This window comes from Megalops cyprinoides, chromosome 12 (assembly GCF_013368585.1).
Source record: "Megalops cyprinoides isolate fMegCyp1 chromosome 12, fMegCyp1.pri, whole genome shotgun sequence".
NCBI lineage: Eukaryota > Metazoa > Chordata > Actinopteri > Elopiformes > Megalopidae > Megalops > Megalops cyprinoides.
In genome coordinates this window covers 11,277,781-11,291,666 of record NC_050594.1, presented here as the reverse complement: position 1 = coordinate 11,291,666, position 13,886 = coordinate 11,277,781, and the positions used below count along the sequence as shown (strand labels likewise).

The 13,886-nt window shown below is 39.8% G+C and overlaps 1 protein-coding gene across 1 annotated transcript in view; it reads left to right on the top strand.

Moving 5' to 3' along the window:
• The window catches only part of sntg2 (syntrophin, gamma 2), a 46,681-nt gene that overhangs the window by 11,856 nt on the left and 20,939 nt on the right, over window positions 1-13,886 (top strand). The window contains exons 6-10 of the mRNA XM_036542217.1: window positions 512-553; window positions 1,350-1,437; window positions 7,522-7,613; window positions 11,734-11,879; window positions 12,741-12,870. Coding sequence (XP_036398110.1) covers window positions 512-553; window positions 1,350-1,437; window positions 7,522-7,613; window positions 11,734-11,879; window positions 12,741-12,870 — 498 coding nt within the window. The remainder of the gene's footprint in view (window positions 1-511; window positions 554-1,349; window positions 1,438-7,521; window positions 7,614-11,733; window positions 11,880-12,740; window positions 12,871-13,886) is intronic.

Genomic DNA, 13,886 nt, shown 5'->3' with positions numbered 1-13,886 from the left:
CTCATGGTATTCTGTGGTGATCACTGCTACTGACCCATGTTTGAGGTTACAATGACTCCTTGACCATGTTTGCATTAAGAATCTCTGATAATCTTGAAAATGTCCAGTTTAAAATCTTTGGTTTCTTTGTATACTGATTGAGCGTACAGATGATGCATTAATGTAGGTCAGGTTATCTATATATGTGTATGTACAGTATATGCTGTAAAACAAACCTCTGTATAGAAGAGTGTACACTTTATTGGCTTAAACCACACTTTGCTGAATTTGATTAAGAATAGGAATAGTAGGTAAGGAGAAGATCTACATATGATGATTAAAATTATTTATTCTGATTGATACACCATAAAAGGAAAGTAAAAATATGTGTTCAGAATTGTAGCATTTCATACATGTTGACAATTTTCAGATATTCTTATGATCCCTTTGCTGCAGAAAGATGACAATAGCCTACATATTTTCTAATTAAAATGTTACATTTTTAATGCATTTATTGATGTTATGTCTTCAGGTCAATGGTATTAATGTAGAAAATGCCACTCATGAGGAAGTGGTGAGTGTGATGTCATATTTGTTGTGATGTGATAACCATTTCATGTGTTCAAACAGTGACTTCATAGTCATATAACAGCATGTATTCTCACAATGACCTGAATGTCATGCAACAGCATGTGCTCTAACTGTGACATCATTGTGTTAACAGTGTGACATAAAAGGCACTGTTTAAGATATGATCTTCAGTTTTATGAGGACTCCATGTATAAAAAGAACCTATGAAGCATGGAACACATGTTCTGACTGTGTGATGGAACCAGAGTAAATCTCCCTGTTAATTAACATGGTCTGAGGCTATATTTGAGTAAAAAGGAGATCTCCCCATTAAAAAAAAATATGACCTGAGCCTATTGGAGATCGAGAAAGAAATCAAATAACATGATCTGGAGCTATTGCAGAGCAAAAATGCTGTGATGTTGGCCTGTCTAAGGTGATACATCTTTCTGTAATTAGATTCATGCATTTTATAAAATGTTCTTTTGGGGAGACAAACATAGCTCAAGTGTTGAGCACATGGACTGCATTAAATACCAAGTTAACAGGGCTCTGGAGTGCCTCAGTTGGTTAAGGTGCTTGTTGAAAATGATCAAAGTGTGTGAAAATGACTGGGAATGCAACAAGATTGCACGCAGGTCAGTAAAAAAAAAAAAAAAAAAGTTGAACAGATCAAATGTCCAGTCTGTGGAAGTTTACAGTTTACGCATACTGGGTGATATTCTTTGGCAGGTGTGACTGCCCGTGTTCTGCCTCTTCTGTCAGGGTCATCTCTCTCTGTGACTCGCACCTGCCAACAGGTACAACTCCTGCGGAGCGCTGGGGAGGAAGTCACCATTACTGTCCGGTTCCTCCGTGAGGCGCCGTCATTCCTGAAGCTTCCTTTAGGTAAGAGAGCGGAAGCTGGTGAATGGAGGCTAATTTGCCAGCTACTGTAGCAACCGAGCAGTCCGCACAACGGGAACAAGCAGCATGAATAAATAATGCACTATTAGACACTGTACTGTAAAATGAACTGTTGTAATATATAAATGAATCCTGTTCCCCCTTAAGTAGGAACACAGAAGGCGAACCTTAATGATGCAACAAAGAAGGCAGTGACTCCTTGTCCAACTAATTTTCCAGACAAAATAGGGTGTGATCACTGTCAGAATGTGGGAACGCCTTGTTTGTTTACAGACATGTAGCTAGCATCATTACATGGGAAACGTTAAGTATTGAGAGGTTGTAAGTTACTGTACAATTATATATTGTGAGGCTTTGAAGTAATACAGTTAATTAAAAAATGTTAATTCATTGTATTGATATGTGTAACAATTTGGTTTTGTGAACAGCATCACTGCTAGTTAAATAATATTAGCTAGCTAGGTTAGCTAAAGTACATTTTAAATACTTATATGGATTCTGTGTTGATACAGAAACATGTGTTACACTGAATCACATCTGACTTTCATTTCTGTTCTGCAGCAATGAATGAAAAGGCTACTGTATTTAAGTTTCGTTGACTGTGCCAACGGAACGCAATGCATGTTACTGTATTGAGCGCCAAAGATCATTTTTTGGGGCAGTGCAGTAATTGAGCTTGTGTACTAAAAGCAATATAATTCTCTGAGATTCCAGTTCACCTAACCGGCATGAACAGCTCAGTTGTTAGTCATTCTTGGCAGGTATAGGGGATTCCACATTACGATGAACAAATACAGAACCGTGTTTCCTGCAATATAATGCTTTTCAGCTGAACCTGAACAGAGAGGTATAAATGAAGACGTTGCTAACATAAGTGTTGCAGTTTACAATAAGGGTCTTTTAACTTTAACATGAACCAAAACTGTAACATGCACAGTTCGTTCACTGTATTGATTAAACATTAATGAGTTTGTATGTATTAACTGTATTGACTAAACATTAATGAGTTAGTTAATGAGTCACGTATTACCTCAGGATACTTAGGACCCTTATGGTAAGTATTACCAATGAATACGTAAGGTGTTGGACTTCACCAGTTTCCCTGACTCCACAGTGGCTGTCACTGTACTTGAAGGCAACACTTTCATTTATTTCTATCATTTGGATTCAAGGACACTTGAAAGGGCCAAGAAACTGTTATGGCCAAACCCAACTAAAAGAAACTCCATGCATTCACAAGGCAATTATGGGGACACTTCTCGCTGAACACATTTACAAAGAATCATGTATTCACATTTCCTTTGACACGGGTCCACACATCAAACAGGAAAGTTAGGTAGCCTATGGTAATTTGGGAAGGATCAGTGCTGGTAGTGCATGATAAAGAATAAGAGGTTAGAGACCTGTTAGAGAGGTGAGGAAGATATAACAAGTCAAGGAAGGAGAATTGGCAGGGGAAATGAGTAAGTGGGTGTATTCTCACAGAACTGTGATAATTATGTGAAACTTTTTACCTGTTTTACAATTCAGTAATTTCCCTTCTGTGTCCCCCTGTAAGGCTTATGTGATCCAGAGCAAGTTATCCTTAAATGCTACTAAAAGAACAGGAGTCTGGGCCGCAGCTGTGAAAGAAGCAAAGTCAACCGAAACACAATTGCCCTGACGGCAGTCATTGCCAAGTTGTTTATTGTGGAATCACCCGAAATTCAGGCCTGGATCCCTACATTTAAAGGGACACTGCAATGTTATACACTCAACCACAAGATTACAAAGCATTTTTTTGAAAAGGAGCCAGACATACAAGGCAGAAATAATGAGTTTAAGACCAGATCTGAGGTATTCCCAATCAAACAGAATTTTGTAAATGCCTGGGAATGTGGCACTTTCACATTCATTTTTTTTTTCCAGGTGTCCCTATAGGCACCCAAGTGTCAATAAACAGCACAGGCACGTGAGTTCATAAATGCAGGCAAAAAACTGACACAATTATAAGTAAGGGAGGCAGAAATGAAATGAAAAACTAATAATGTCAAGAAGCATTACTTTGAATGATTTGTTTGTTTTGCACAATTATTACAGCTGATTTGAGTAATATAAATTGTCAGTTGTCTGTTGCCAGTGTCCTTGGTGATGGATGCGTCATTGGACATTATGCTGCTCAGAGATGTGAATTACGCCACTGCATTGAGAATGTTGTTATCAGTGTTAATTGATGGTGGGTAGTACACACCTTGGGGCGGAGGCTGATGTAGCACCTTGATTTTCTTAATAATTTCTTTATTTCTGTTTAACCCCTCACACCCTTGTAGCCTAAAGTGCTGTGGGAGTTTCAAAGACAGAATAAAAATGAGATACTATACATAAATGATTTGACAGACACCTAAAAATTTGACATATCTACATAAACAACAGCAGTTGAAAATTAAATACTAGAATAAAGGAGACCCATAAAAGGATTAAGAGAAATAAAGCACTGGAATTGAGAGCGAGTGTGATATTTTTTTGAGTGCATTCCACAGTTTAAGGGCACAAAACCTAACATCGGTTTGTACCCTGCTCTTAAAACAAACTTCTGGGACAATGTGCATGTTGTATGAGCTGCAGGTGTCCGATGATATAACTGGAGAGGCCGTAAAACAGCAAGTTGAAGTAATTTTTGTGAAATTTGTGGATGATTTTATCAGAATGTAAGTGATAAAAACAACTTACACTGTATTTCCATGATAAAAGAGATGATAATATTTTTAATATGTAATTTCTTACCTCGCTCTTAGTGTTAAGATTGCCATGAGATATCTAACCTCCAACTTCAAGTTTAAAGTTTTAATAGGATTTAATATGAATTTAGCTGAGGTCTCCACTGTGTGTTCCAGGAGGGCACGGCCGACTGCAAGTAACAGCTCCACAATGTGTCCATCTGTGGTTTTGGTCTTTGGTCGACAAAGTTTGAAAAGCCTGTCTTATTCAGAGTCTGATGTAGATGCCTTTAGTCCCTCCTTCCTTTACATCTCGATGTGTCAAGTTGATGAGGATGGAAAAGGGCATTGGTCTGAACATGTGCCCTTTCTTGATTCCATTGTGAAAACATTCTGACAGGCATCTGTTGTGTTTGTCCTGGCTTTTCTGTCCGACATGTAGTTGCAAGAGAATGTTGAGGAACTTGGGAGGGCTGCCCAGCTTTGTAGTATTCTGCGGAGACCATCCGAGCTGACTGTATCAAAGGCCTTGGTGTGGTCAATGAAGACAGCATAGAGGCCCATGTTCTGCTCCCTGGTTACCTCTTTTATCTGTCTCAGGAAAAACACTATATCTGAAATCATATCCTGGCTTTCAAGAAGGACTTCTTTAGAAATGGTGAGCACGAGTTTGTTCAGTAGAGCCCTGGGTAGGATTTCCCCCTAGTTTGAGTAAAGGCTGCTTCCATAGTAGTTGGAGAAGTTTGATTTCTCTCCCATGTTTTAATCATGGAAGACAGTCACTCCATCCCAGAGAACTTGGGGGTACCGTGCCATTCTTGATAATGACAGTAGGCCTATAAGCCTGTCTGGAAGTGTATATCCCCCTGCTTATATACTTCTGGCTTCATTTTATGTGTCTTCTATGGCTACCTGTTGGACAGAACATGCATTAGTACCAAGATCTTGATCTTCCCATATCCCCGTCTTCAGCTTTGGAATTCATCCATGAACAGACGGAATCCATCAAGTTGGAAGTTTTTGGTGTAAGGACCCTTCTTCCTGAGAGGTAGTTTGATGGTGACTTTTTCTTAGACCAGTCTGTTGTATAGGAGTCAGCACTCCCCATGACTGGTGTGCAGCACATATTTTGCTTCTGGCTGATGTAGCAGTATGTATTTGAGTTGATGTCTGTACTTGGAATGTGGGTGTCAGTAAGATACAGCCATTATCATTACAGTCACCAGTTCCATGTTTCCCAGGAACTCTCCTCCTGGAATCTTGAATGTGATAGATTCTTGCATTGAGGTCTTCCATCCAGTTTGGCATATACGTGATTACAGGGGCTAATTGGTTGCTATTGATAGGTACATGTAGAGACAACAGGTGATCTGAATGGCCAGTTGGAAGGCTGGTGCGATGATGTTCCAGACTGAAATGTTGATGTCTGAGAGGCAGCTCTCTGCTTTGGCTTTCCCTGACCAGAATAGAGTGTATCCTGCCCCGTGCACAGCCAGGGATCCCTGTTCTGCAAAGCAGACTTTGCTAAGTGCTGGAATGACACTGCTAAGTATATGAGATACAGAGGTCTGGCAAGCTCTCTTGCTACAAGAGCAGATAATCTTTGTGGTCAGTTGTTACCATCTGAGTCCATCATTGTGCAAGTGTTCTAGCAATCAAAGCTTGTTTCCTTTTTTTGTGTTTTTGACTGTGTAGAGGGATGCTTGTTGGCCACAGCAGGGGCAGTGCCCCTAGAAAAGACTGGATGGGAATAGACAAATGCTGTACATGTACTTAGAGCACAGCCACCACCGTGTTTAAGAGTAGTGACAGTTTTTAAGAGCAATGAGGCAAGCTTTCTTGAGGCTGTCTTTTCTAGGCCACACTCCATGTGGAGCAAGCAGTGCTGTCCCTAGACCGGGCCACTTGATTCCTCAGGGTGCTGCCGGATGATGTTGTTGCCTCTATTCAACTGTCAAAAGACTAATTCATCTGAGCTGCCTACATGCAGGATTAAGACCATAGCTGCCAGTGTGATTGCGCAGTTGCAGGTGGCTGTTTTGGTAGATGGGTGCCGGGGCATATCACATGGCGATGGGCCTGCATGCCTTGTCTCAGTGGTCTGCTGCTACTTCAAGATCCCCTGCAGTTTAGCCTGGAGACATATGATACCCACTTGAACATGAACTTGGCATAACTCACATGCAGACTGCAATAAAGTCAGCTGTTTTGGGAAGACTGAATATTGCTAGACAACTGGATGAGAGTTATAGGATTGGCACCTGGAAAAACGGTGGGGAGGTCCCCAAAGCAGGCGCATCTTTTCAGAAATCTTTTCAGAGACCATGTATCTACAGTTAACAATGAGAGACTGCAGCAGGGACCAACAGGTTACAAAAACTGCAGGGGTATGAAGGATGGTGACTTTATTATCTTACAGCAGCCTTGCAGAATTCTTTTAACAAAAAGCCTGTTATAGATTCAATGCATTAAATGTTGCATTGCAGGAAACATTTGCCAAGGTGGCTGTTATCAGATGAGCAACAGCACAAATGTTGTTCAACACATCATTATGTAGACTTTTCAGTGTCCTGTTGATTGACAAGTATTGATGTTCAGAATTAGTTTTTTTAAGTTAAAAAGCTAAAATAAATAGTTCTGAATTAATATAATGTTTTTGAATAATGGTTTTATGTATTTCAGACCTGTAGTGCATGCTATAGCTCATGGAAGTCATTGCAAAATTCAGTGATTGTTACAGCCATAGCCAGAAGTGTTCATTGTAGAACATGTCAATATCAATCAGAATTGCCAACACCCCGTAAAAGTATATCTGTGTAATGCTGTCGTTTTGCTGATACTTTGATTCCAGTGAAACAATGATTTGCTGAACTATAACAGTAGAGACAGATGGAATTTATAAATGACAAAACGTTCAACCCTGTCTGTCATTGTGACAGATGAAAATTTATCCTACTGGAAACCTTACTGAGCTGAATCCAGATCTGGATCCAGACTTTTATTTTCAATTCATTTTTGGAAGCATGATGGAGTTTTAAAGGTGATTTTTTTTTTGTTTTCGGTTGCCACCCCACCTGAAAAAATGTGAGGAGCCGCCACCCACAGGAGAACCTTATCAGATCATAGCGGATATTACCAGGAGACCTCAACAAGATTGATTCACTGAGAACCAAATTCATATAACTGATATTATATCTTTGGCTGTCATCTCAGCTACAGGAATGGTACCGATCCATGCTTTGGTAGAGGAATTTGGGAGGTCTGGAGAGCAAGATAGCAGCTAAGCGCTTCCTCTTTGACACTTCCCACTTCCTCCTTTGCCCTCCCCACTTTCTCTTTAACCCATCCTACTTTTTCTTGTTGTCCTCAGGTTCTCCTGAACGCTTCAGTGACCACAGCAGCAGAGCATCCTCACCATTGTTTGACAGTGGTTTACAGCTAAATGGAAATTCAAACCACACTGTAAGCACACTTAATTTTTTTGCGGTTTTTAATTTTTGCAAAGTTCCTGGTGCAGCCTTGTTAGTGATGATTTCTGCAGTGTTAAGCAAATACTAATGACAACGTCACATAGACTTAGACTGGATCCATTCACTCCTCTTGCCCCTCTGAGCATGTAGTGATAAATAAATAAAATGTAAAATGTAAATGTAGTGCAGTTTGTTAGAAAGTCAGGCATACTGAGATACAGAGGTTACATACAGAGGGTAAATCTTTGATCATAGATCATGTGTGTTAAATGAGATAAAGATTTACATACAGATGTTTAATATTTGAGCATGGATCATGTAGATTACACAGGATACACAGGTTTATCTTTGAGCAAAGAACATGAAGATTATATGAGATACAGAGGTTTAATCTTGAATCATAAAATATGATTAGAATATGTAGAATATATGAGGTACAGATGTTTAATCTTTGATCATGCAGATAATATAAGATACAGAACTTTAATCTTTGATCATAGATCATGTAGATTCTGTGATATAGTGAGATTTCATATAGAAGTTCAATCTTTGATCATAGATTATGTAGATTCTGTCGTATCTGGACCATTAATGCTTTCTCTGATGGGGCATTAAGAAGTGGGTGGAGCCATACTGTTGTCATGAGCATGTCATGTTACAGCAGGTACTGCAATATCAGGTTGCCGGGAGACCATGGAGGCAGGGGTGTGGTTTTAACTGGGCTTTTGCTCAAAATTGATTATATCATTGATTATACCATTGTTTCATGCATTTCTGTAATGTAATTACTGTGTCTTTTAAGTCCTAGAACCTATGCAACTCTCAAACTAGTGTTTATTGTTTCACATCAATCAAAACATGAAATTATCAACTATGAATCCCGATTATGGGTGCTGCTGTAACATGTCCTGGCATTTGGAGAAGCTGCTTGGCGAAACACAAATTAAAAAAAGTGTGGGACAGTATTATGACAGTATGCAGTATGTTCTTTATGGGATCATGCACTGATTGTTTTCCAATCTAGACCACGTTCTGCCCAGGACTTGTAGTCAGCATGCTTACATGATCGATCTCCCTTCTGTTTTTTCCATTGTGAACATTGTGGTCAATAATAGCATTTTTGTTCCAAAATAAAGTAAAGAAAAGACATTATTAAATTATTGATTATGAGTAAACCATAGGCAATCAGAAGGCAATTGGAAGTCAATATCATTTAATATTTTACATATTCTTTCAAAATTGAGTATTAATTGTAATCTAAAAAAATATTTCTTTTGAAGAGGCTTCCTGTTCTGTGTGAATAATACAATCTCTGCTGTATGTGTTGGAATCTGCAGAGGTAGTACTTCTACTGGAAAGAATGTGTACAGATAATATATTATTGATGCAGTTATTATATTATTCATGCCCTGGCAGGACCGGAGACCACCATGTGAAAGAATCAGGGCTCCTCTGTAAATTTTCAAAAGTATTGATTGCGGTCTTCTTCTCCTTCCCTTTCTTCCCGGTATACCGTTAGTGCAGAAGTACCTGGTGTGAGCTTACAGATGGCTGGCCTGGAGTTGGTCTTGATGTTTTAAATTGACTCCATGTGATTTTCATGAGTTCTCCTCATCAGATGCTTCCTCTTCTTTTGTGCTTTCCACGCTGCACTACCTTACTTGGGTTCTATGCAGCCGTTTTACTGCCATCAGTACTTTCTTGCTGACCTACTTGTATTCAAGTCTAATGTAAATGCGCTGTTTCTAAAATCTGTAGAATTTCTAACCCATGTCTTAAAACAGACTTCCTGAGCCAAAAATGACGTATTATTTCTATTCTATTCTGTTCTGTTCAGTGTGAAAATGAACAGATTTCATTTTAGCCGTTTCTTGGCTGTTCTTCTTGATGTCAGAAGTCAGATAACAACAGAATATTTCTGTTATAACAGAATATTTATGGATTGTTCTTGTGTGTGGACAAAAGTATTACAGTTCAAATTTTGTTTTGCATTACTTGCTGCATTACATGTGGCATGTGTACATGCTTGTGCAAAATTAATTAATAAACATTGTCTCCTGATCACAGTGACTGTAGCTTGTCACTAAATGTAGTTGAGTTTAGAAGGCTGATTTTTTTAATGAATTGCATTTTGTGTTTGTTTTGCTTTGATAACAGTGTTACCTGTGAGATTACTGTAAGATTGTAAGAGGTTGGTTACAATAACACCCGCAGTGCTGTGATTTTGGAGCATGAGGCTGTTAGTGGCCTCAGAGTCAGCGCTGTGATTAAAAGAATGAAGCATTCCGTAGTGGCCTTGTCACTTTGCGCAGGGTACAGTACTGTTTATGACTGTTATTCTTAGGCCATTAGAATTAATGACACCTGCATGTCCTTGAGAGTCCCTAGACATTCACATGATTGACAGTATTTTCATTGTAATGCTCAGGGAGGAGCTCTCATTGATCCATTTAAATGCCTTCAAACAATCACAGCTGTGCATCTCGGTGCCTCAGACCTACCTCTAGGTACAAACTGGCTGAAGCCATGAAGGACGTCATTGTCAACTTAATTCCTATTAGGTAGAATGTCCTGGGTAAAAACACACTGTCACTTGTCAATCTAATTAGTTGGGACGTACAGATGATGTTTCATCCTCTGTCATCTCTGCCTGTCCCTGGCAGGGTGGGCCTTGAAAGTCAAATCAAGTTTAATTATCTAACATGGATCTTCATAAACATGGCAGCAGTTGCTCACTCCTCATAGTACCAGTTGACAGAGAAATTTACCTTTTGATAGGTTACACCGTTCCTTTGATCCAATCATATGGTGTGTTCAATAACAAGAGACTTGCTGTTAGAGCAAAAAATAACAAGAAACCATGAGAGGGATTTTATATGGCAATGAGTATGGTCCTTGTAATCATTATGACCATGAAAATTATTACAATCATTGACATTACTGATGTTGGAAATGCTAGACTTGTCTATTTCATACAGGGTATATTCTGTACAGTATATTAGCTGAAATGGAAATAAAATAAAAAAATATGTAATTAGAATTTAACTAAAAGGTCCAGATTGAAAGTGCATGCAACATATTGCACTTTAAACTAAAAATACAAGCAAAAGAGCTTCCAAGCGGCTCATTCGATCATTGCGCTTTTTCCAAATGCACACTGAGCCCTACAGTCCAAGACTTCGCGAGTTTTAGGCTGAGCTGTGTTTGACAATGGCTATGAGTCCCCAACAGCAAAACACGAGTGGGTGACTGGGATATGTTCATCAGGGTCACTTCATCCCACTGCTCATTAGTATCCTCTAGTGGCTGGTCAAGTGCCAGCAAGTTGCTCAGATAACAGAAGTGTAGGTGCTCTTATCCTCCAATTAGATCTCCCACAGTTGTGGTGACTTATAATATCTAAATACCCATTGGCTGAGTGTGAAATTATTTGAAAGTTTCATTTGTCTCACTTAAGCACTTCTGCACATGTGTGGAGGATGTTGTGGTGAACCTAACGTACAGTTGGTGATTCAAAAACATAGGTCATGAATTTAACATATTAATACACAAGGAATCTAAATTAGCTCAGAACAGAAAACAAGCTGATGAATAATAAATAAAATGTTTTTAAAGGGGAAATGGATGTGTTTTATTACAAAAATGCATTTATGGCTTTTGATGAGGAATGCCTGGAAGAGTGGGATCAGTGTGACGGTGAAGGCGATGGATCTGTAGGAGACAATGGAAGGCAATTAGAAAACAGACAGTGCTCTCCTTCAGTGAGGACCCAGGGGAGGTGAAAGGGTTGAACAACCCAACCAGGTCATCTCAGGAGACAAGGGGAATCCATGGCAGGTTGACAGTAAAAAGGAAGAGATCAGTTAACACAGCAGTAAGCAAGAACAGGGTGTCCATATATATTCTTTACATTGGCCGTCAATAAACTTACTGATAAAGTAATGTTTCAGGGTATTATTTGATGTTGGGAGCTGCACGGTTGCATGTTGACTCAGATGTTACTGCAGCAAGTAGCACTTCCTGTCTGCCCAGCCCTCCTTGCCCTGTGATTGGTGCAGTACACAGGTGGGGAGGGTGAGCTGCTAATGGCCTCTCTCATTTATTCCATGGAGGCTCCTTTCTCCCCCTGTTCCCTCAACTCACCCTGCTCACCCTCCGTTAATGAGGCGCGGTATGAGAAGCGCTGGCTGGACTCTGTGTCGCTGCCCCTGCTCCTGGCCCGAGTGGCACGCTACAAGGCAGGAGGGGATAAATTAAGGTGGGTGAAGTGTGGCGCACAGGGCCTGTTTGCCGAGGGACTCTAGTGAGGAGGTTTTCATTAGGAGGGAACCATTAAGGCCGGTTTCTATGCACAGACATGCTCTCTCTTTAAAAAGGCACCCACTCAGGGTCCACACAGAAATGCTACAATGCTGCTGAAGGAAAAGAAAAGAGAAGAAAAGTGGTCTTAGATAGACACAGTCAGGGAAAGAATGGCTGAATAAATGAACTGAAGTCTACCTTCCACAGTCCACTGTTCCAAGACAATGTTCCAAAAATTGCTGCAGTTGAGAAAATGTGTATAATTCTTTTCATTAATTACTGGAGATACAATTGTGTGTGTATTGTGGGACCGGTATGTAATTTAATGAGTGTGTGCGCTAGAAGGAGTCTGTGTGCTATCCCATAGCTTCTAGCAGTTTAAGATTTGAGTAATGCGCTGGTGCAATGAGGGTTAAGTGTATTGCACGTTAGTTATTGACTTTAATTGCCATTTTCAGTCGAATAAAAATTGAAGATAATGTATACTAAATATGCTGTATGCATTATAAAAAGAAATGCATGACTACCTCCTGACTCTAGTCCTTTAATTGAATTACACTTCATCAGATGTGTCATCATATGAAATGTAAATTAGAAAGCAAGGGATATTTTCTACTTAGATTTTTTTTGTTTTCTTTGTGCTATGTCACTGAACAAGAAAAGAGTCTAATGTGGCTGAGGCTAAGCAGAGAGGTGGTGGTACCATTTTTAATGGTGTGTGCCCATGCCCCCAGGGGCTCAGGATGGCCACTGACGCGATAGCACCATGAATCATTATACCAACCCTCTGCTTTTCTCCACTTTACATGCTTTCTAGGGCAAACAGTTTGGAAGTCCTGGCCTTGGATTCAGAGGTCAGCACTGTTCTGCAGTTCTGCACAGTGTCCGAAAGCACAGACTGGCTCCAGTCAATATGGACCAACATCAACGACCTCACCCTGGCCAACGTAGGTGCACATGCCTCTATATGCACAGTATGGCTTATGAATTTAGCACTGTTTGATGCTGTTATCTAAACTCTGTACTGCAGCTCTGTAGTCTTTCTGTGGTATACAGTCACACAGTTGCATTGATGAAAAGACCAAGCATTAACCTGAACCCTGTTATTTAGGAAAGCAGCAGTGATCCAATTGCTGAGGTCAGATCAGACTCACAGTAACTCTCTGCTGGGGTAGGAGGTCATATAACGTGTTATCACTGAAACAGGTACCTGTAGTGTCAATGTTTTAAAAATGGAAAAAAGTAGTTTTTTTTAGCCATAATGGAAAACAAAGCGCAGAGAGTTATTCAAAAGGCTGGCTTTCTGAAAGGCTGGTTGTTACAGTACTGTAATAAAAGTTGGGAATCACTGGTAATCCCACATGTTCTGTGTAAATGGAGCCATTAGAATCAGTTCATTCCAATGCCACATCTGTGGGTTTCATTAGTCTTTTTCAGTGAATCATCTCACTGTTGGTATGTGCTGCCAGGAGAATGAATAATAATCCATGTAAATATATAAAGCGTCAGTTGACACCCAGCCCCTCCTCTCATTTTAGAGTATATTCATAACCATATAGAATGAGCCTAATTAATTACAGTAACGCATTGTTGCCTGTGGCATCGAGCACAAAATCTCATAAAAATTTTGCCATACGATTTCTTTTTTTTCCCCCAAGGTGTGGTTTTAATTACAGTGCTGATTTCCAGTAGGCATTTCCTTTTAAAGATGCAAACATTTACTGCTTTTTAACGGCACAGCTGCCGTCTCCCTAAAAGTGCAATTATTGCGCTTGCGTCATTTAATCAGGGATAAGGGCACTGATTGCTAAATGTCCAATTAAGACATGATTCTATGTGTGCTTCAAGAGCGGAACTGCGCCTTACTGTCATGACCTACAAGCCTAAAAATAACACAGTGACACATCCACACATCCTTTGGCCTTGACTGAGTTCACTCTCTCTGATACTGGCTTACATACAG